Here is a 22,583-nt window from a genome sequence, read left to right as displayed (position 1 = left end):
TTACATTACCAGCTACCTGTTCTACTTAATACACGGTTAGCGTAAGGTTCTACACAGATTGTTTATATCGTAATACATATGACTACGTGGCACGTTAGTAAAGCTCACAGTCGGCATGATTTTCTTCAAATATCTTCAACAATCAACGTCATATTTCTGCCAATATACACAAAACCTTAATGTATTACAAACCAAAACCTTCCTCATGAATAACTCCGTTTATTAATGAAAACCATGTGAAAAACCGTTAAGTAGTTTTTGAGTTTATCGCGTTCAGACAGACAAACACAGCGGATGGACATTGTTTTATAATAGGGGAAGGCAGGGCATAGTGAACAGCCCAATAATGTTTTATCTATCTGTATTGGTTCCCTTCCCCATAGCCCGCCATAGATTAAGGTATTCACTTTGCCCGGCCTTCCCCCATGTCGTCACCAATAAAAATATGTATACTTAGCAATATAAATGACAAAATGGATTTAACGTTTTATTGTACAATATTACGTAAATAAATAGAATTAGTTTTACAATATAATTATTTATACTTATAATAAAATTGATTATTTGATTTTTTTATTCGCCTAAACTGTAAAATAAATATAAAATTCTTTATTCCATAAAAAAACTTAGATGTTGCCATTAAAAATTATCGTCTAAAAAGTATTAAAGATAATATTCCTGAAGACAATATGGCGACACTGCATTGTACGCTATTTCCCGAAGAATAAGGCCCGATTTTGGCCGCATATGAGAGCACGTGGAATACATAGTGTTGCTCGTGGATACTGTGGAAAAGATGAGCGTAAGGACCTGAAAAAAAAAGAATTGGCCGTGTAAGCATAGCCCATTGCAATCACACGACAAAAGACAAATAAAAAACTTTGTACAATTCGATACATATTTGAACAACAATTCATATTTAACGCTATTAGATAAAACAATTTCTTATTTTCTTTGTAATTTATTATCCTTAAAAGTTTTTAACATTGCAATAAATGTCTTGTCTATGGAAAATTGTCTATATTATATATATTACTCTAATACTTCTAATAATGCAAAGACGTACTATAGTACAGTTTGGTAGTGACTGAGTTAACCACAATGTTTTTTCTATTATACTTAACCCAGTAACAATATTTTTGTGGATTAAAGCTACGTCAAATTATAGTAAATACAGATACATAGAATAAGCACATTAAAAATAAGGCTTCAAGAATTACTTTCAAATTTATCCTTACTATTAATATTGTGAGTGATACTTAATTATCTCACCTCGCGCGTACACTATGACGTCACCACCGCCATGGATATTTTCGTCAAGTGGCACGGCCGCGATCTGTTCGTACTTGAACGAGTCTGTCTCCTCAGCGGTCGGGTTCTGTCTCACAATGTGAGCCGCTCCAGTCTCATTGGTCTCTATGGAGTACTTGAAGGAACCTGGCCCGCCCGTACCGTATGATATTGTTGTGTAGTTTAAGCCATCAAATCTTGACGGCCCTACTACTCCTATTTTAAAGAATTTATTTTATTATATCAAGTTTTATTGCTACGTCATAAGGTTCAATATTCAATGAAGTTATTTTCTAATATTAACAAATTTTAAGGGTTATTAAAACCACGTATAAATTATTTTAAACAGACTTCTTTTAACCATTTTTTAATCTTTCATTTATTTATATTTGATAATTATTATGTCATGGTATTAAGGCTAAGTTAGAAAGTCTTAGATTATATAACAAGATACTTCCTCTTAGTTATTGCAAAGAACGATAAACGTATTTATGGTCTTCATGTAATTGTAAGCTATAGCTATATGACAATGCTTACCGAAAATATTAGCGCCTCTGTCAGGATACCCATTGATAGTCATGGTGTGTGTGTGGTCGCTGGTCACCACCAGCAGCGTGTCGTGGTGGTCGGTCAGCGCGAGCGCGGCCTGCACCGCCTGCTCCATGGCGGACGCCTCGTTCACGGCGAGCTTGGCTCTTCCGCGGTGGTGCGCCATATCTATGTTACCACCTTCTACCTTTACGAGATTCAGTTATACACGTTTGTAAATTTTTTTGTTACTTTTATACGAAAAATTTATAAAAATGAAATACAATACAATATATCTATCGGCTATATTAAAAGAAATAGTACCCTGTTTTTCCTGGCGCCCATAACATGCATATAGGACACATTGGGAGCACAAGATAAAGGTGAACATTAAAATTATATTAATAAAAATCGCCATTTCTGACAGTCGACATGATTGTATGAAATTTACGTTTGTGTTCCTAAAATAATAATAAATGAATTAAATATTGCCTTTATCCATTTTGAATCTATAAGCTATCATAAGATATTTCTGTCACTCAAAATTTTAGTTTTGAACTTATTAATATTAAATATAAGTTGAAGATGTTTTTTTTAAAACAATTATAGCGTATATTGTATGTAAATCCATAGACGGAAAGGCACTCAAGATAAACTTGGTTTTTGTAGTGCCATCATTTCATCGTTATTTGTTTATTTAAATGTAAAATAAATACATAAGTAGTTAGTAAATTGCGACCGATAATTGTTATTTATTAATGTACGAACCATAAGAAAGAATCCCTTAGGGTTTTTTTTGAGGACCTTGATAGCAGCTTCCACCATATCTGTGATAGAGGGCATACCCTCTGGACCAGTGTCCCTCTCGTTATCATACGCCAAGTGTGCGTTGGCAAAAATACCTGTAATAAAGTACAATCTGTATGTGACCCACACACAAACGCCACTTTGTTTCTTGCCGGCTTTCTTGTAATTTTATTCGTAGTATTCTTTATTTCTGTCGATTTGTTTTATATGCTTTGTAAGGAATATTATATCGTAAACAGGTTTTTCACCGGGTGGTTTTCGAAAACCTTCGGCGGCGGTAACCATTTATTAGTTTGGTAGTAATTGTTTGTCTCACAGCAACTTTAGGTCAATACAATGAGCGATACTTTTTGTATGTATCTAATTTGCAATAAATGTTTGAATAGATCTTTTAACTTTTTTTTATATAGTATAGGTTGGCGGACGAGCATATAGGCCACCTGATGGTAAGTTTTCCAACGCCCACACACATTAGCATTGTAAGAAACGTCAACCATCGCTTACATCGCCAATGCTTCACCGACCTTGGGAACTAAGATGTTATGCTCCTTGTGCATGTAATTACACTGGCTTAATCACCCTTCAAACCACACAACAATAATAAGTACTGCTGTTTTGCGATAGAATATCTGATGAGTGGGTTGTACCCACCCAGACAGGCTTGCACAAAGCCGTACCACCACAGTAGTTCTTCTAGATGATTGTAGTATTTCTACATGTATGTAATATAATATGATAAATCATAATTAGTGTGGTTTTATAAATAATATCACTCACCTAAAAGATAATCAGTTTCATTCACATTTAAATTCTGAAGTTCTCTATTATTTGAGACCACGCTATACTTAAGACCTCTGCTTTGTTTGTTATTCCTGTATTCTTGAATAAGGTCTCTACCATCAGCTCTCGAGCATCCCCATGTGCTGGTCGGGTCACCAGGTGAGCCCGTCACATTAGCTACCAAGCCTTGTCTGCCACCTCCCATGATTACCTTAATTTAATTATATTTTATAAGACAAATTGTATATACATTAAGAAGTTAAATTATAAAAGCACCTTCAATGACATACTATTCCATAAGCAACTAAAAAAAACCTCAAATTCTGTGATCAGTTTAATTTTTTTTAATTAGAAAATTACGCTGAAAATACTTAACTAGTAACCTTTGTATGAAGCTTATAAAGAAAGTTATAACATAAGTGAAAGATTTATGCTCTGTAGGGCTATTCTATAAGATCAAAATCGAAATCAACATTGATCATAATAATTATAACTTTACAAGAACACACACATCAAAACAGTATATCGCCATAAGTCGGTTGTCAACATTTCACGGGTGAGTAATTAAGTGAGAACTTACAGAATACCTCTGCTGAAGAGATGACTTACATTAAGATCTCTTCCAGGGGAATCTTCGATTAGTTGTCTAGCAATGTCTTTGCACTGTTCCGAGCCAGCGGGCATGCTGCTATCGCATTCCCACTGACGAGCCGCGCTGTGTGCGTACACGGGACCGGGTGTCGCGTGCGTCACACGCATCGTCGTTACAAAACCTGGAATAAATGTTTTTTTATTATTAGTATTTGTAAGGAAAGAAGCAAGTAATATATATTGATTATGTAACATTCACTAGCAAAGCCAAATAAATAAATATTAGAGTCCCATTATATTTTCTTATGATTTCAGATTGACCATGTGTAAGTGTAACTTCCACCAACCCACATTGCAGCAGCGTGGTGGAATAAGCTCCAAACCTTCTTCTCAAAAAGGGAGAGGAGGCCTTTAGCCCAACAGTGGGACATTCACAGGCTGTTTCCGGTTTTCGGGACGTGTAAGTGGTAACTGACATGCCAAGTGAAGCTTCATAATGTCGAATAAAAGAAGAGCAATGTATTGAAAACTATATAGCATTTATATAGCCTTTAGCTGTACCGTTTTTGACAGGCCGGTTGGCGTGGTTGGTAGACAATTGCCTTTAACGCCGAAGGTTGAGGGTTCAATTCCCACCCAGGACAGACATTTGTGTGCATGAAAATATCTCTTTGTCCTGAGTTTGGGTGTAATTATCTATATAAAAGTATGTACTTACAAAGGAAAAGTAGTATATGTAGTATATCAGTTGTCTGGTTTCCATAATACAAGCTATACTTAGTTTGGGATCAGATGGTCGTGTGTGAAAAATGTCCCAGGATATTATAATAATAATAATAATTAAATACCTAAGTGTTCTTGCAGATATGACGTATCATTAAGTCGTCTCTGTGCTAATGATCACAAATATATCGCTAAGTTATATCCGATCATTAGTCATTTAATTCTAGTAATATCGTCCGTGAGTAATATACTTTTATTTTTTTACTAACCAGCACTCTTCCCAGCCTTCATAGCTAATGTAGCTAAGGAATCTAACTCAGCACCAGGCTTCAACGACGCGGCACAATCTCTGTGTTGCACCAACGAGCTAACACCCACTGTGTTCTGGTTAGCCTTTTCGCCACACAGCAATGCCGTCGCAGTGGCAGCCGAGTCAGGAACCATTTTGTCAGCAGAATAAGTCTGAAATTAGGATATATTTTGATTTAAATATATTCTCGTGGCAATCGATTGAATTATATAAAAGTTGAAGTGCTGTATATAAACCTTCTCCGTGAAGGTATATACTCCATGTATATAACATAAGTATGAACCAACTTTTATGCTAATAAGTCAAACTGTTTTGAAGTCTATTAATCACAATCAGAAACACTTAATCCATATATAAATGTTATACATAGTGTAATCACTCCGAACGTACTAGACCGTGTTTTATGGCATATACCCAAAAATTGCTTGGGAGATGGCTCCTTTTATTTCGCGATAAGACCATCTTCGGTCACATTTCGTCGTACCTACTATACTCTGTTTATGAATATTTCTTTTTGTTTTTAAATATTTATGCGTGCGAAGGTATTAAGACAATTTTTGGTTATTGTTGTGCTGCCTTATAGATAAATAGATAGAGTATACTAAAGTAAACACCACAGTACACCACAGCCAACCTTATATCCTTTTTTACTATTTCTCATTGGGAATGTAGTGAATATAAGATTTACTGGATTGCTTTTTGCAGAGTTTTGATAACGTTGAAATATCGTATTGTTATTATTCACACGTATTTATATGTTTAGTTTATATCTTAAAATATGTAAGCGTGTTGATACAGAATGACTGAATCGGGCGGAAACTATTTGTTAAAATAAATATACATCATACGTGCGTAACTTGGATAAATAAAGTGTTCGTTTATTATAAGCTTATGTTTAACGAGAGCTGATATAGAAGACGATAATCTTAACCGAAGATAAGGTTTCGCACCCGGGCAAGCACCACTTAGTTCTCGTGTGCTTAATTTATGTGTATCGTCATCATCATCATCCCGTGCTCGGTGGTGATTGAAAACATCGTAAGGAAACCAACACGTGTTAGAGCAACGAAAAATCAACCCGCATTGGTGCAGTGTGTTGGAATAAGCTTCAAAAATTCTCAAAAGGAGTGGAGGTCCTGTCCAGCAGTTGGACTTTTATAGGCTGCTACTACTTGACTTATGTTTAACATTACATTTATTTTCTTCCTATATAAGCTTACCTTTAACAAACCAACATGCGGGAACATCTCATAAGACAGACGATGGCTTTCCCCACCTTTGTATATCCTGGTAGCCGTGACTGTGTTTGGTCCCATCCCATCGCCGATGAACAAAATAATATTCTTCGCTATTCCTTCGTTCCATTTAACGTTCAATGCTTCTTCTAACTCTTTTGAGGCCAAATTTGACCAGTAGTTTGAATCTAAAACAACGATGTATAGTTTACATGATTTCTCCCGAAATAACTATTCTGATATCGTAAAAGCCGGTTCTTCAATTTTGTTTCATAAAATTACATATAATGTACGATTGTTGCAAATTTGTTACTTCAAAACTTTATTATATCTTGCGTCACGCATTTGGACTGCCAGTGCTTGTAGGCGTTGAACATTGATAATAAATTGATTGACAAATTTACTTTGCTTATCACGAAAAAGACAATTTTTAAAATAAATATATTATAAATAAATTATTCCGAAGACTAATAAAATATATTTATAAATAATCTACGGCTGACATTTGGGATATTTTTGTAAATCCCTTTTGTTTCCACAGGGCAGAACCAACGGTTTTACGTGCCTTTCGAGGCACGGAAGCGAAAACACAGCCAATTTACAAAGTTTGTGCTGCTAATGGGAATTTCTTGACAGAAAAACCCAATATCCTTTTCGTATAAAGGCAATAATATAAATGACCAACACATTACACATCTGCGATTTGCCGACGACATTGTCATCATGGCGGAGACTCTGCAGGATTTGGAAGAGATGCTAAACAGCCTGAGCGATTCTTCAAGACAAGTAGGTCTCCGGATGAACATTGGAAAGACCAAAATTATGGCAAACCGTCATGTATCCCCGAGACCAGTGGTCGTAAATGGCTCTCCACTTGAAGTTGTGCAGAAATATATCTACCTGGGCCAAACTATACAACTTGGCCGGCACAACTTTGAGAAGGAGGCTAAAAGAAGAATACGTTTGGGCTGGGCGGCATTCGGGAGGTTACGTCATATTTTTAAATCGTCGATCCCACAGTCGCTTAAGACCAGGGTCTTCAATCAGTGCGTCCTACCTGTAATGACTTACGGTGCCGAAACGTGGACACTTACCGTAGGTCTGGTCTACAAATTTAGGGTCGCTCAGCGAGCAATGGAACGTGCGATGCTTGGGGTTTCTCTGGCAGATAGAATCCGAAATGAGGACATTCGCCAGAGAACTAAAGTCACCGACATCGCGCTTAGAATTAGCTCGCTGAAGTGGAAGTGGGCTGGTCATGTCTCCAGGCGCATTGATGGCCGATGGAGCCGACACGTGTTGGAGTGGACACCACGCTTAGGCAAACGTAGTGTAGGACAGGAGTAAATTGTGTTGGCTGACAAACTAATCGCAACAGCTCACACTGTCAGAGACCATATTTTACTAGCACTGATTAATATAACCGTGAAAAATATGTGGGATTAACTAAGCTAAAACATAAATGCGAATTTTTGTGAACCTAATACTGAACCGATTCTAATGAAATTATGCATAAAAGATTTACCATGTCATTGTGCAGTCCTGTCTGGTAGACATTTGACAAACAAATATATCTGTCGAGTGTCTATAACACAAATATACAAGGTTAACTAGCTAGACTTAATTCAGGTACATAGAACGTTCCCATAGTTGGTGGTATAAGAAAAATTAATATTGCTTACATTCTTAATGTCTATGAACGGTGATGGCCGTTTACCATCAGGACTTGCTCTCTTCCAATTTTAAATCTAGTACTTTGGTCAGGTCCTTTTAGAGACATGAAAAATAAGGCAAGTTTGTGACATTAAGTACAAACTGTTTTTAATGAAAATGTTATTTGACTGTTGCACTTTTTTAAATGGTCACTGCTCGCGACTTTCGCTCTCTACAACGTCGTGACATGAACGAGCAAGAAGAAGATAGCAAACCTAATTCTATAACGCATTTTCGCAGCACTTAACTGTGTTAATACTTTCTATATGTTTGTGTAAACACTTTAAAACGGATGCAACCAATTTAATGGTCATAATTTGTTTTTTTTTATACGCTAAAACTTGTCATGGTCATGGATTCGACCATATTCGACACTAGTCTTATAAATGAGTGGTAGGTATACACTTGGTGGTAGGGCTTTGTGTAAGCTCGGGTAGATATCCACTCATCATATATTCTGCCTGAAGGGCGAGTGATCCAGTGTACCATAGGTACGAGGGACATAACATCTTAGTTCTCAAGGTTGCTGGCGCATTGATGATGTAAGGGATCGTTAATATTTCTTACAATGCTAATGTCTATGGGCGCTGTTTACCATCTGGCCATTTGGCCATTTGCCCGTTTGCCTAATCTACCTATACTATATAAAAAAGAGTGAATCTAAATAAAAACAGGTCTAACAGAGCTAATTCCGTATCCTGTACCTTCACACAAGTTTACAGTAAAGTATATATAGATTATCCGTAAATAATATTGTTTATTTATGACGATTAAAAGTTATCCTGTTATAAAGTATTGATACTGTGTGACATTTCCTTTCTTTTAATCAATTTCAATGTTCAATTAAAATTTTATTAATAAATATCAAGCAATATAAGCAAAACCAACGGCTTCGTCAACGTGGAAATCAGTTTGAGAATCTTTCAAAATCTGCCATTTTAACATATATAATGATAACGCTTATTTGAATTATACTTGTTAAAATTATCATGTAGTGGTAAATTAAAAAAAATATCTTGTTACTTGTAACTCGCTGTAGCTGTTATTTTGAGAAACAGAAGACTGAATTGTATTTATTTGTACAGATAAAAGCATCACGCTGATTTATTCAGTCACTAAAACTACAAAATATAATAATAAATGATAAAAACCTGACGACAACCTTTTGACAAAATATACATCATACCTACATTCCATACTTTTCAGACATATTTTTTTACATACCTACTTCCAAATACTTTATCGTTTTATAATATATTTGCATGTAAATAATGAACTCCAAATGATTATTTATTATTCGAAGTGGTTTTTAATATAGAAACATCTTTGTTTTATTCGTAAAGTACCTATACGTTTTATTGTTTTAATAGTTTTTTAATTGTAACATTTTAATAAATATGACGACGTAAAAATCCGTTGTTTTTTCAAAGGTAAATTTTTAATCATAGTTGTTGATGCAAATACAGAAAGCCCAATTTTTTTATGCATAAATATAATACAGTAGGATCCTAGTTAATCCATCATATTCTCGTTTTAAAATTATCGTATTATTTAAAATCTCCTCAGGGTTACTTGCTATAATAAAAGTAAACAGATATATAATTTCTTGTAAACAATTAAGACTGATATTGGCATTGTGTCGTGTATCCTTGAATCTTAATAAAAGTAATACGTCTTGCGCTCTTCGTAGATGGATTCGATCAACTGGATGAATATTTAGCATTAACGGAAGCTCATTCGCAATCTCACTTTATTTTAATAGGTAGGGAAATAAATATAACAAGGGTAATAAATATAAATATGTGTTACACGAATAAGTGTAAAATAACAGTAAAACTTCCACTGCTGGGCTAAGGCGTCTCCCTTTAGAGAAGAAGGCTTGGAGCTTATTTAACATGCTGTTCCAATGTGGTTTGGTGGATATATATGTGACAGAATTGCCGGACAATTAGACACATGCGGGATTTCCCACGATATTTTCCTTCACCTCTGAGCACTGAGATAAATTATAAACACATATTAAGTACATGAAAATTTAGTGGTGTCCGCCTGGGCATGAACCTGCTATCATCGGTTAAGATTCACGTGTTTTAACCACTGGGCCACTGCGTGTATAATAGCATAATGTTTTTTTTTTCAAAATCTAATTATATATGATAAATAATTCTATACCTACACAAATAATTCAACAATATGTTAAAAACAATGCATCATTTTGAACCAATTGATTATTTACATTTATTTTTTGTTAGAAGTATTAAGAATACGATGAGATGTTGAATGCGAGTGGACATAATCTATCAATTTATGTACGGACGGTATCAATGTATGATAATTTTAATGCATGAATCTGTTTATTGAAAGTGAGCACTTTGTTTACACTGACATTTAAAATTAAATTCCATATTTATATTCTTATAACCGATTTTATCACTATCATGCAATAAAAGTGTATTAAGTATTTTAACAAATCAACATGCCGGAATCTCGGCTGTGTAATAAGATTTTTCAAAAATCGAATCTTATAATTTTTTCGTTACTCCGTGTTACGCATTTGGCCTACCACGCCCACTTGAAAAAGTCAACCAGTATATTCATGAAACGATATTCAAATTAAACACGAAATTCAGCAGTAGTACGTAAAAGTGAATAAATATGAATAACGTTTCATTTTTTATTTCAGTGGTAATCATTCTTGAAATAGTTTTCTTAATTATTGAACCATTGTAAAAATATTAGTTGTGTTACTTACATTTCGTGTCATAATATTTTCAATAAAAAAAAACTAACCTTTTCGTAATACACATCGCACACTAACAACATTGAACACAAGAACCACGACCAACCAGCTCCTGCGCATTTTGACAACTGACATTTGAACGCAATGACTTGTCTTGTCAACGTCACGATTTGATCTGCAATTCAAAACGAATTGACTTATACATAATGAACCAATTTCTTTCCCTACTTGTAACACATATGTTTATCAATTGTTTTGAGCGTATCTTATCTTTTAATAGTAATTAATTATAAGTTTACTGCTGGTGATCGATCATTATCTAGTTTGATTGTTCCAAGTCACAAATAGTCTAAAATAGACTTGGGAAAAATGTAATCAGATTAATGATAATTTGGAGCACTTAACTGATTCACTTTATTTTTATACAGTAATCATGATTGATGATTATATATTGTAATCGTAATGGTTAATTAATAATCTGTTTGAATTTTGTCGAATTCTGGTCTAAACTATTTGTTCTCGTCTGCACTCGATAAGTTATTAGATTAGTGTTTCATTCATAAAGAGTTGTATATATTTGTATTTGTTTAAATAATAAACAATGAACAAGATTACAAATGAACATTTGTGTCAAGATCTCGTTTGTATCATATCATTAGACGTAGGCACGACGGTTCTTGATATGCTATTAACAATAATAGGTAACTAAATTCAGCAATTAGCTGTGTTGATGTAATGTTATAAAGACTATGTTTTTCCTAAATACTAAATACAAAGCATACTTCGCAACTAGCAATACTAGCGATCACTAGTGTCATCTCTCCCAAGCTATGCGTTAACATTAAGTGGTGACTACAGAGTATATAATCACGTTTGTGGCTACATAAGTCCTCCTAATCACTCCCAGAGGGCGCCTAAGGTCTATTTTATATCCGTAACCGTAACCGTAACAGCCTGTGAATGTCCCACTGCTGGGCTAAAGGCCTCCTCTCCTCTTTTTGAGGAGAAGGTTTGGAGCTTATTCCACCACGCTGCTCCAATGCGGGTTGGTAGAATTCACATGTGGCAGAACTTCAGTGAAATTAGACACATGCAGGTTTCCTCACGATGTTTTCCTTCACCGTAAAGCACGAGATGAATTATAATCACAAATTAAGCACATAAAAATTCAGTGGTGCTTGCCCGGGTTTGAACCCACGATCATCGGTTAAGATTCACGCGTTCTTACCACAGGGCCATCTCGGCCCTGTAATTATATAATATGATATATAATTTTACTTCATAAAAACTATTATATTTCCAGTTATACAAAACGATTAGGGAGTTAACCCATGATATTTTTTTTTTCACGGTATCATGTGAAAGCGATCCCGTTGCGCTCCTCGTTAAGACGGAAAGGGTACCGCTGGTTTTTTAGTGGGTATTCCAATGTTCGGGGCGCACTCGGCGCCTTGGACACTGGCGAGCCCCACATACCCCCCACTGTTCTCGTGGGGGAAACGCGTAATGCGTTTTTCCAGCGTTAAAGAAAAGAATATATTATTTTTAAATCTCTGGCGTTTTAAGATAGTAACGAACGAACAAAAAATAGCTGTAGCATCTAAATTAGTTTTAAAGTCCAAAGTTTTAAAGTAATAGAATATGAATGTAATATATTATAGTTACCTGACGATACAGCTGCTGCAAGACAAAGCGCACTTTCCTAGAAGATGCTTATTCTCTCTTCAATGTGCTAAGATTATAATGATCATGAAGCACAGTCGCTGGAAGGTCATTCCCAATTTGATCGTACCTATGAGATATGATTAAGCAAAACGCTCGGTGGAATATGTGGATATTGGTGACGTAAGACTCTATAACGGGGCCTAGTTGTCCGGTGATATAAGGGTGAAGGAGGTATTAAGTCTTGTAACTCCCGTAAAACTCAAGGACTTGTGAAAGACAGTTGGACACGATTTATTGCATCGTTTGTCCCAATCTGGCTAATTAAACTTGATTAAGCGACGCGTCGACGTGTCTCCTAGCTGAAAAAATATGTTATAACTTTTGTATTATATAAAAATATAATAGTTTTATATAATTAATATGACCGTATATGTTCTTGAAAAATACGAAGGTTATTATGAAAATACAAAGGTTTCATGTCGCGTCTGAAATAGTCTTCTAATCATACTTTCATGGCATTTTGTTAACATTTTATCTAAAGCAGCGTTTATATATTTCTTCAATATATTTTTTAATAAAATAGTATTAGATTAGTAAGTAACTTAAGGAGCATGTTATCAAAATGAATTGTGAATAAAATCACGTAAGTATAATATTTATCATTACTTTATCTATTTAATCTCCTATTAATACTGTTATCATTATAAAAGTTTATGACAGTAGCTGTACTTTTAGGTATTGTGTTTCTACAATATTTAAGAAAAAATGAGGTTTTAAGCAATTAATGGAATTATTAATTGATAACATAACAAGCCATACAATGTCCAAACAATTAAGGGACTTAGATTATATTTTTCTTATTCTTAAGTAAATAATCCAGGTACGTGTTACAGGTTACATGTATAGAGATGTGGACGCTTATAATTAAATGTGTGGTAGGAGTAGGTATATATCGGGTCAGGATCGATCGACGCGGTGTTCTGCGCAGGACTGTGCAGCCTCCGTTAAGGGGAAGTCAGCTCAGTCAATAATGGAATTAAGTATTTGAATAACATTTTTGTGCATAAATTGAATGATTTTATAATTATATTATTTTATAAAAGAGGTACAGACAAATCAGTTTGAGGAGGTTTTTGAGTTTTTAGTAATGCAACGTCATATTTTACTATGAACTAGTTGGTAAAAAAATATATGAAAAAAAACACTTTTAACGCTTATACGAGTGTTCTAGACACGATATCTATAGTAAACTGGTTTATTTCGGTTTCAGTCACTGTATGTACTATAAAAAACGCCAGAACGTCTCCAAACAGAGCAGCATTTTTTTTAGTTGCAAGTCATGTAAAGTAAAAACACTATGTATTCACATAACATATAGTATCATCGTCATAATGTCCTGATCGATTTCAGTAATGGCATCCTAAGTATATCTTTTTATAGTACTCAAGTATGTGCTTAAACAAAAGTGAAGTCTCAACCGCCTCACTATCATAATGCGAAGGGGCGGTAATCCGACATGACGGGTAAGGGTTCAGGCGTTTAACTAATGGCTGGACGTGTTTTTTTTCACTAGATTCGAATCTACCCTTAGCTAAACTAGTCTCTGGGACGACTAGGCAGCTTAGATTGTAATATGTTTATATTTACAATCATCATTATCATATGATCAACCCTCATTAATCCACTGCTGGACGCAGGCCTCCTCATTCGCGCGCCAATTCTGCCGGTCCTGTGCTAAGCGCATCCATTGAGCACCCGCCATTTCTAAAATCATTTGACCAAAGGGGTGGTCTGCCCACTGACCTTTTCGCTTTTCTAAGCATAAAGCCCTCAAAAATAATATTTCAAATATTCATTTTTTTACAATAATAAATACACCTGTAACGTGAAGAGCGTCTCCTTAATGTTTCTCCTTATTTCAATCAAACTTGTCCGTACAAACTGAAACCGTTTCTCCACAATGGGAGCTGGGTGTTTTATCAAGATGTCTCGTACCTGATTCGTTTACTTTCGCGTTAATATTGTGGGTATAACGAAAAGTTTTGTGCAATAATCAATTATTCATTAGGAAATGGTGAGTTTCTGTGAGGATTTATGTGTTTATTATTGAATGTTAAATAGTTATGAGGTTATTGTTTTATTAAGTGATTTTAAATTAAAGGATAACTAAGGTAAATTATATGTTTTATTTTTAGTGTAATTGTTATAGAAATTTTAGTTTTATGTGCAATCGTAGTTTTGATTATTTTTTTTTGCTATTCCTAGAAATTCAACCAAGGTCAGATTTATTTTCATAATAGGGCACTACAGAGTTTTTATTTAATCTAATATATAATAAAAAAAACTAGAATCGTAAGCAAAGTGTTTTACAACGGTAATAATATAATTACTCTGCGCCTCTTTTCAATCGATTTGATTTGTTACCAACCAAATAGGAACACCATTTAAATTTAACCATTTACATCATGATTTAGTACCCCATATTATATATTTAGAAGAAGTAGTTATTGAATATATAAAGTAATATATTGCAGGCCAGAATGGAGCTCCCAGTGCTGGACAAGTTCTGCTTTATCTTCGACCTGAGAACAGGATGTATCGTCATGGGGATCATAAATTCGGTAATTTTTTTCATATACAATATTTCATTTATTGTTAAATAAATAAATTACTAGTGTTCGCCCGCATGTTCGGTAAGGGGGGGGGGGGTGTTGGTGGTGTCCTTCCTCGGGGCCCAAGCTTGCTTCATACCAAATTTAATCAAAATCGGTTCAGTGTACTCACCGTGAAAGGTTAACAGATAGGCAGAGTTACTTTCGCATTCATAATATTAGCATATATATTAACAATAGGCAGAATGCTGAAGTCATTCTTCGCCAGCCAACCTTGGAAAGTGCAGAAAAAAAGCGTTTCTAGGTGTCCAATAAAAGAAGAAATCGAATACTTACATATCAGTGCGGAATTTTCAGTCAAAATACTACAAAGTTCAAAGATACGGCCACAATATATCCTCTTACCTCCTCTTGCAGATCCTGACTTTCGTACTAGCGGTGATACTGATAACATTCGCGGTGGATATAAAGAGTGCCGCTGAGTCCAAGAAGGACGACATGGATGGCATGTCCTCCGTGGTCTACACCATCGTTGTCCTTCTTGTCGTACTGCTTTTCCTTAAGTTCCTGCTGGATTTGATCTTCGTATGGGCTGTGTATAAGGTAGGTTTTTTATACAAGTCACTTTTAAATTTTTTTCCGTATGAATTAAAGTGTATAATTCTTGCTCTATAATAATATATTCTGTAACGAAATATTCGCTAATGGTTAAGTAGCCTTGCTATAAAACATATTTATTTTAATGCTTAGGATTGATTGAAGATAAAAACAATAACTTCTTAATGTAATTATGGCGTCGTCAATTTGATAAATGGTTTTACAGATATTGATTGATTGTATTTACCTCATAATAAATAACAGCCAGTAATTGTTTCGCTTCCGAGCTTTCTCATCATATAACAACACCACGTTGCTACAATGTAGTTTGGTGGATACACTGTGGCTGAATTTTATTTGACACATGCAGTTTTCCTTACGATATTTACCTTCACCGCTGTGCATGAGATAAATTGTGAACACAAATTATGCACACAGAAACTATGTGGCTTTCTTGGGCTTGAACTCGCAATCGACCAACGATATACACTCTTTGCTTATATAAATGGTAGGGCTTTAGCCCGTCTGATTAAGTACCACCCACTCGTCAGATCTTTTACCGCTAAATAGCAATACTTAGTATTGTTGTGTTCCGGTTTGAAGGGTGAGTGAGCCAGTGTAACTGCAGACAGTATGAATATAACATTTTTTAGTTAGCAAGGTTAGTGAGGCATTGTCGATGTAAGTAATGGTTAATATTTCATATTAACATTAACAATTTATATGGGCGGTGGTGACCACTTATGGGCCTACCTATAACATAAAAAAGGTTTGAAGAGTTTTATGTTCAGATAAAGTATATTCGGAAGAGTAGAACTATGAGTAGAAATTCGTTGCCAAGCGCCAGACCAGAATATATTTTTATATAATTGTATACAAAATAATTATACGTGCATTTAGCTTAATAATAATTATGTTATTGAAGGAGAGATGTGGTATTATGAAGAAGTACTGCATCTTTTGGATCGTGTTCCTGGTGCTTTTCATCATCGGTTTCCTGAAGTCGCTGTTCCACATGGGCGCTGGGCATGTCATCGCCCAGATATTATTCCTTGGTATGTTGTCTTATAAATTATTTTAATTGTTATACTATTATATATATGTTTCATTTTGGTTAACTCGCTGGTATGGTGATGAGGTGTGTTCACATGACTGCTTCGGTTGATGATTAGGTACACCTAGTATATTGTTATTATATGCATACTTATTTGATAAACGGTTTTATATGTTTAATAAAATAATAAATTGTATTTCTACTAACTGCCTCGTTGGTCTAGTAGATGTAAAGCCGCAGACCCGGAGGTCCTGGGTTCAATTCCCAGGTCGGGCCAATAAAAGTTATTGGGTTTTTCTGTCAAAATTTCTCAGTAGCATCCTGGAGTCTGAAATTTGGAAGTGTGTCCACTCGCGCACCTCGGAAAGCACGTAAAGCCATTGGTCCTGCACTCGAACTCTTCCCGGTCGAGTCGGATTGCCGTCCCATCGGATTATAAGAGTTGGGGAATAGAGAGAGTGCACCTGTGTTTGCGCACAAACTTGTGCATTATAATATCTCCTGCGCAGTTGGCTAATCTCTCTTGGGATTGGCCGCCGTAGCCGAAATCGGTCCGAAGGACGATATTATTATAATTAAATTTTATTTAAAGTAATACGATTAATTTAAAACAAAACTTTACTATTTATACAATATGGCTCATGCCTCAACCGTTTTCGGCATCATTCGTAAATTATTTATCGAGGAATTTTATGTAAAGTTTTGGAAAAACTTCGTCTTAAAAATCGAAAAGTTAATAATAAGATAAAATTTCAAACTAAGTTAAATTACAATAACAAAATGGTATGACTGCTAAGGTACTCACGAGAATTGATCTGTAAACAAATACCGAACTCACTCACACATTAACGCACTTACTATTGTAAGTGTACAAATCTTACGCTGACGCTATCTGACGCTCAAAATCTTATGTTGACTTCATTGAGGTTCATGTTGACGCTTGAACTCTCAGTTAGCTATTTGGATCGCCTATTGTGTATCGACTACCGAGCGCTAAGATGTTTACACATCAAAATAGTTGTTTAATCGTTTTTTGAGCTTTGAGCTGAAGTAGTTAAAAAACTTATAATTAAGTATTTTATTTCCAGCCGAGAATTTCTACTATATCGTGGTGATTCGAAGTTATTTGATATCAATCAACGAAGACGGTGTTTTGTAAAATTTTAACGTTATTTTGTTTCCTTGTATCATTATGATGAAGGAAACACGAATCCCACACCCGCTGGTAAATAATGGTATGACGTTTTTTTAATATTATATTTATAAAATATATATCATATTTAAAGATGTATACATATTGTATTGTTAATGATTTTTGAATCCAAATATAACTTTTATATTTATTTTATCAAATCAAATGATTAATACTTTGAAATATTCAATTAAAACTTATATTTAATGATATTTTTTCATTATACAAACGAGTATTACAATAAAAAGTTTTTATTAAAAAAATACAATATCTCATATCGCTTACAGTTTTAATAGTGGTTGTGAAATTGCGTTGTATTTAACATTACACGATGGAATAATCATATCATAGTTGTAATCATAACTAACTTTTGTAATATAGAAAGGAGGTTCATTGTCACAAAAAAAAAAACAAACAATGGGTTATTGGCATCCTCACTGATCCCAAGAAATGGACAGGTCTAATACAAAATTGTTAGTTCTTTCACTTATTCGTTAGCGCGGCTGCGTTGAAGTTAACTGCGATTTGTATAGAATGAAAACAGCGCCGTCTAGTGACAATAATCGTAATTCCATATAAATCGCACTAAAAAAGGTAAAATTTAACATTTATATAAAACGAGAATATATATATATATATATATATATATGGGACTAATTATAAACAAATAAAATATTATAATTTTTATCATTGATCATGAAATCTATCTGAAAGCTTACGCAGCTTTGATTTACAGTCACCGTATTTTTACCCTACGCAGCGTCTAGCAAAGATTACGAATCATAGTATTTAAAAATAATTTTGAAATTCAAATATAATACACTCCACTATAGTCCCAAGTGAAATTAAACTTTTATATCATAAAATGTTTAGTGTCTAGATTATAATACACTATCTTTTTATCTCACTTCATTTGAGTAGATTTCACATGCTTTCACAACAAAGGGAGAGAGTTGAGTGGCGTGCAATGTTTTTTTTTTTTTTTGAATTCTATTTTTCTTTTACTTCGCTTGATCGCGATTAGAAGTGCATTTGTTGGGGGTCAGTTGACATGAATATAATCGATTTTTTTTTTAAATCCCGTTGCGTATTCTGAATTGCGTAAATAATACAGCATAAAATAACTCCTTATGAAGAAATAATTGTGTATAATGTGCGTATTAATATTGTTTATTGTTTTTTTTTTTAATATTGAATTATCTGTGCCAAAATTACCAAACTACTAGATTCATTGTGATGACAATGAACTTCATTTTCTTCAGATCATGAGTTTGTCTTCCATAAAATATAGATTAGTTGACATGAATTATTAACGTTGAGCGTTACGAGAGTTACCGTACATCGGTGATTTTTATTTTCCTATTGCATTACGCTATCATAACAACGAGAAAACGGGAGAAAATAATTATTAAAGCTAAATCGCGGGTATTATATCAGGGACGTTAGTTGTTTGTGAAGTTGCAGGGCCAAGACCAGCTCTCCTGTTAAAGGGTACGATTTGAAGTTTTCATTCCATCTCGCTTCGTTGAAGTGAATATATCTGACAACTGACAAATTTCATTCAAATATATTACTGGTTACCAGGCGATGATTTCTTTCACTGCTTAGACCGAGATGAAACAAACGCAATGGTATATTATGTCTATGTAAGCAAATTGATTAACGTTCTTACTCTTATATTTGCCCTGAATCATTCATCACTCGTAATTACTCGTCATCTCTTATGGTTGTTTAAAAAGGATTAAAAATCATCAATGTGCGGCATCTCTGATAACGTCAAGAATATATTTTATATAATATGTTTCTGTTTTTTATACGTTTATAAATTATATATTCATATTTAACGTATTATAATATTTTTAAAGATGACATATTAAAAATTTGAATTAATTGAAATTAATGAACATTTAATTGTTAATATTTATTTATATTTTTAACATATGTTATATTTATAAATGATACTATTTAATGAATAACACATACACAAATATATTTTCACAGTTATAAGAAACAGAAACTAATCCATTATATTTAGTTCAAAATTTAAATCTTTATAACACAACATTTCATATAAGAATATTATATAAAAAAAAAACGAATATTTATTTTTATAAAAGATACTTAAAATTTATATAAATTGATAATACAGTCTTATCATTTTCTTAGTCAAATTTACATTTGACCCGAAATACGGTTAAAAATACTTTCGTCTATAGATACCAGCTGTAGGTTATATTAGGCTAGTTCTATTTCTGTAAGCGTGTCTTCTGGGACTTCAGGCCATGGCCACTTCACCCTTGATCAGGGTTGAACGAGATTGCTGTTGTTCATTCTTTTAGCACCCTTTGGTCGACGTTTTCACTTCACATAAATTGCATCTCAGTTAATTTTATATAAATATTTATAAAAATCAAACAACGATTATGTATATCTGGAAATTGTTTTTGACATTTTCGCGCGCCTTGCTAGATTAGAGTTGGCCAGAGCGATCGCTCCTCTCACTCTAACCAAGGGTCGGCGCTTAAAAGACAGAACTGCGTGTTTCTTGTTCTAACATAAAAATATATTTTATATATGTAGATAATTCTGAGTTCACCCACAAAACACGCTTACAAGATTAACCTAATCGAACCTACAACATCTGATATCATATATGTGAAGTGTACTTCATGGATATTTTTAGAATATAGTTCCAATTTATGGTTTTAAATGCATTTACACAGTTACGTATATAAAAATGTCACGGTTTAAGATGTTCCTTTTTAATATACTTATTATATATATTTTTAAACGACGCCATCTTGGATACGTTCTATTTTTGAAACGGTTGTTTGTTTTCGTGAATATAATTTTTCGAAGTTGACGTTTGATATAAGTATGTGTTTATATCAAATACGTTTTATGTAATATTAATTAGATTGGATCCGTATTTTATTAAATATTTTATATTGTTAACGGTCCCAAAGTTATTCTAGTAAATTGTAGGCAGTGAACACGTATAGGTAATTAATAGTATAATTCAGTAACTGTGTAGGCACCAATTATATGAATTACGACAATAAAACGTCCTTCGCTTTAATTAGCTCATAGTGTTGTCTGTTCCTGTCCTTGTAAAGAGAAGTGAATGGAATTTAAGGATGTCAATAGCTATACTGTTATCTGTAAGAACACGAAGAAAAAAAAACGAAACACATCGCAGAACATGATCGTGAAACGTCAGAGAGTGATTTGCGAAATTGACTTTAAAACCGTAAAATTCAAAGGACATACCTACGCGTCAAAACAGCATATCAGACAAACATATCGGTTTTCAAGATTACACGAATGAGATACGATTCGCCGCTCTAAAATCAAAATATATAAAAAAAAAATCTTAATTATGATATTCAACTAAAAGATATATAATTTCACGCTATACATAATATTGTTATTTAACTGAGAATTGTAATTAAGAGAGTAACAATTATTTATATGTTTAATGTACCTTATAACTATATTCCAGTTTTGAACCAATCATATTTATCAATTTTGGCAACGCATGTTTTATGGTTAAATTTACGAATATTTGGGCGAAAAATCTTTAAATTAAAAAGTTAATAAATAATTTATTTATACAGATAATATAACAGAATCATGCCATTTGTGATTAATGATATTCTGATACACGGAGCTTAAACAATATTTTACTGTGTAAAGATTTATATATTTAAATAGAGTTTATAATAAAATATAATACAAATGTAATTAAAAATAAAATATAAGTAAAATTTTCCGATACAATACTTTTAAGGTGGGTACCGCTAATGGTTCTAAAGACAATAACTTGATAATATCATTTGTATGTTGTATATACACTGCTCTGTAAAAAGTGGGCTTATGCTGTTTTAATAAAAACTTTTTACTGGCGTTGCCTTTATTTAAAAAAATAGGATATTTTTCAAATTTTTTCAATTTAAAAAAAAAGGACGCATGCTTTCAATGATATACGAGTATATTATGAGTTCCGAATTAGAAGCGTTTCATTTTTAAACTTAAATTGCTAATCAAAAAGTACTGCATTGGTAAGTCGTATGTTGACAATTTAAAATATAACATTACACGTACGTTACTGTTAATCTATTCATTATTATATGTAAATGTAATTAATTTGTAATGTGTTTATAAATTTTATCAAATATGACATATATTGGCGTTTTAAATTCCATTCACTTATCTAAATAAATATAACAAAACGCTGGTGTAACTGGATCTTAATGTTTGTTTTAACGTTCAAAAGTAGAAATTGTAATCATTGTTACAGAGCCATTGATATATATATAAAAAAAAACCTTTTTTATATATCAATGTATAGTGCCGTTTGTATCGAACGTTTAAAATTAAATTTGTTTGTTTACGTTATCGATAAAAACAATATGCCTCGGTTATACGAAAGAGTTGTTTGTTAATAAATGGAAAATTCCTAGTTGCTAAACAGTAAACTATAAAAATTATCGTATCAGTCCAATGGTAATAATTCGATTTTATTCGTTTAAATAGCGTGTTCGCACGATTCGAATTGAAATATAAAAATTAAAACAAAAAAAAAAAGTTATAAATCACTTTTATTTAATTGATCTTTGTTCGTTCAGATTGATTGAAATTTAATTTAGACGATTGAAATCGATTTCTTTTTACTTATTATTATTTTGAGCATTCGAAAATTAAATATATATTTTTTAATTAGGCGAATAGTAACTAGGTGGTTAT

General features: G+C 33.4%; 2 protein-coding genes across 3 annotated transcripts; one reads left to right on the top strand and one right to left on the bottom strand.

Moving 5' to 3' along the window:
* Positions 1-16: 16 nt before the first annotated feature.
* Positions 17-10,890, bottom strand: LOC126769480 (alkaline phosphatase-like). The gene is made up of 9 exons (XM_050488324.1): positions 10,768-10,890; positions 6,250-6,452; positions 4,989-5,181; positions 4,015-4,178; positions 3,403-3,616; positions 2,587-2,720; positions 1,828-2,026; positions 1,273-1,506; positions 17-810 (listed from the first exon to the last, which is right to left on the bottom strand). Exons 1-9 carry the CDS (start codon positions 10,850-10,852, stop codon positions 647-649), a joined length of 1,590 nt encoding a protein of 529 aa, XP_050344281.1. The 5' UTR covers positions 10,853-10,890; the 3' UTR covers positions 17-646.
* Positions 10,891-14,354: 3,464 nt separating this feature from the next.
* Positions 14,355-17,871, top strand: LOC126769547 (uncharacterized). Of its 2 annotated transcripts, none has more exons than XM_050488411.1 (5): positions 14,355-14,456; positions 14,917-15,003; positions 15,412-15,597; positions 16,517-16,646; positions 17,734-17,871. In XM_050488411.1, exons 1-5 carry the CDS (start codon positions 14,454-14,456, stop codon positions 17,802-17,804), a joined length of 477 nt encoding a protein of 158 aa, XP_050344368.1. In that variant the 5' UTR covers positions 14,355-14,453; the 3' UTR covers positions 17,805-17,871. The 2 variants fall into 2 exon arrangements, with proteins under 2 accessions (XP_050344368.1, XP_050344369.1); XM_050488412.1 differs by having other exon boundaries at positions 14,451-14,553.
* The last annotated feature ends 4,712 nt before the right edge of the window (positions 17,872-22,583 follow it).

This window comes from Nymphalis io, chromosome 7 (genome assembly GCF_905147045.1).
Source record: "Nymphalis io chromosome 7, ilAglIoxx1.1, whole genome shotgun sequence".
Lineage (NCBI taxonomy): Eukaryota > Metazoa > Arthropoda > Insecta > Lepidoptera > Nymphalidae > Nymphalis > Nymphalis io.
This window is presented reverse-complemented; position numbering and strand designations above follow the sequence as displayed.

Coding starts and splice junctions, on each gene's coding strand:
- LOC126769480 (XM_050488324.1), bottom strand. CDS start 10,852: ATGTCAGTTGTCAAAATGCGCAGGAGCTGGTTGGTCGTGGTTCTTGTG. Junction 2,027..2,586: donor CTAAGGGATTCTTTCTTATG/GTTCGTACATTA, acceptor AATCTCGTAAAG/GTAGAAGGTGGTAACATAGA. Junction 811..1,272: donor CGTCATAGTGTACGCGCGAG/GTGAGATAATTA, acceptor TTTTTTTTTCAG/GTCCTTACGCTCATCTTTTC.
- LOC126769547 (XM_050488411.1), top strand. Junction 15,598..16,516: donor TCGTATGGGCTGTGTATAAG/GTAGGTTTTTTA, acceptor ATGTTATTGAAG/GAGAGATGTGGTATTATGAA. Junction 16,647..17,733: donor CGCCCAGATATTATTCCTTG/GTATGTTGTCTT, acceptor TTTTATTTCCAG/CCGAGAATTTCTACTATATC.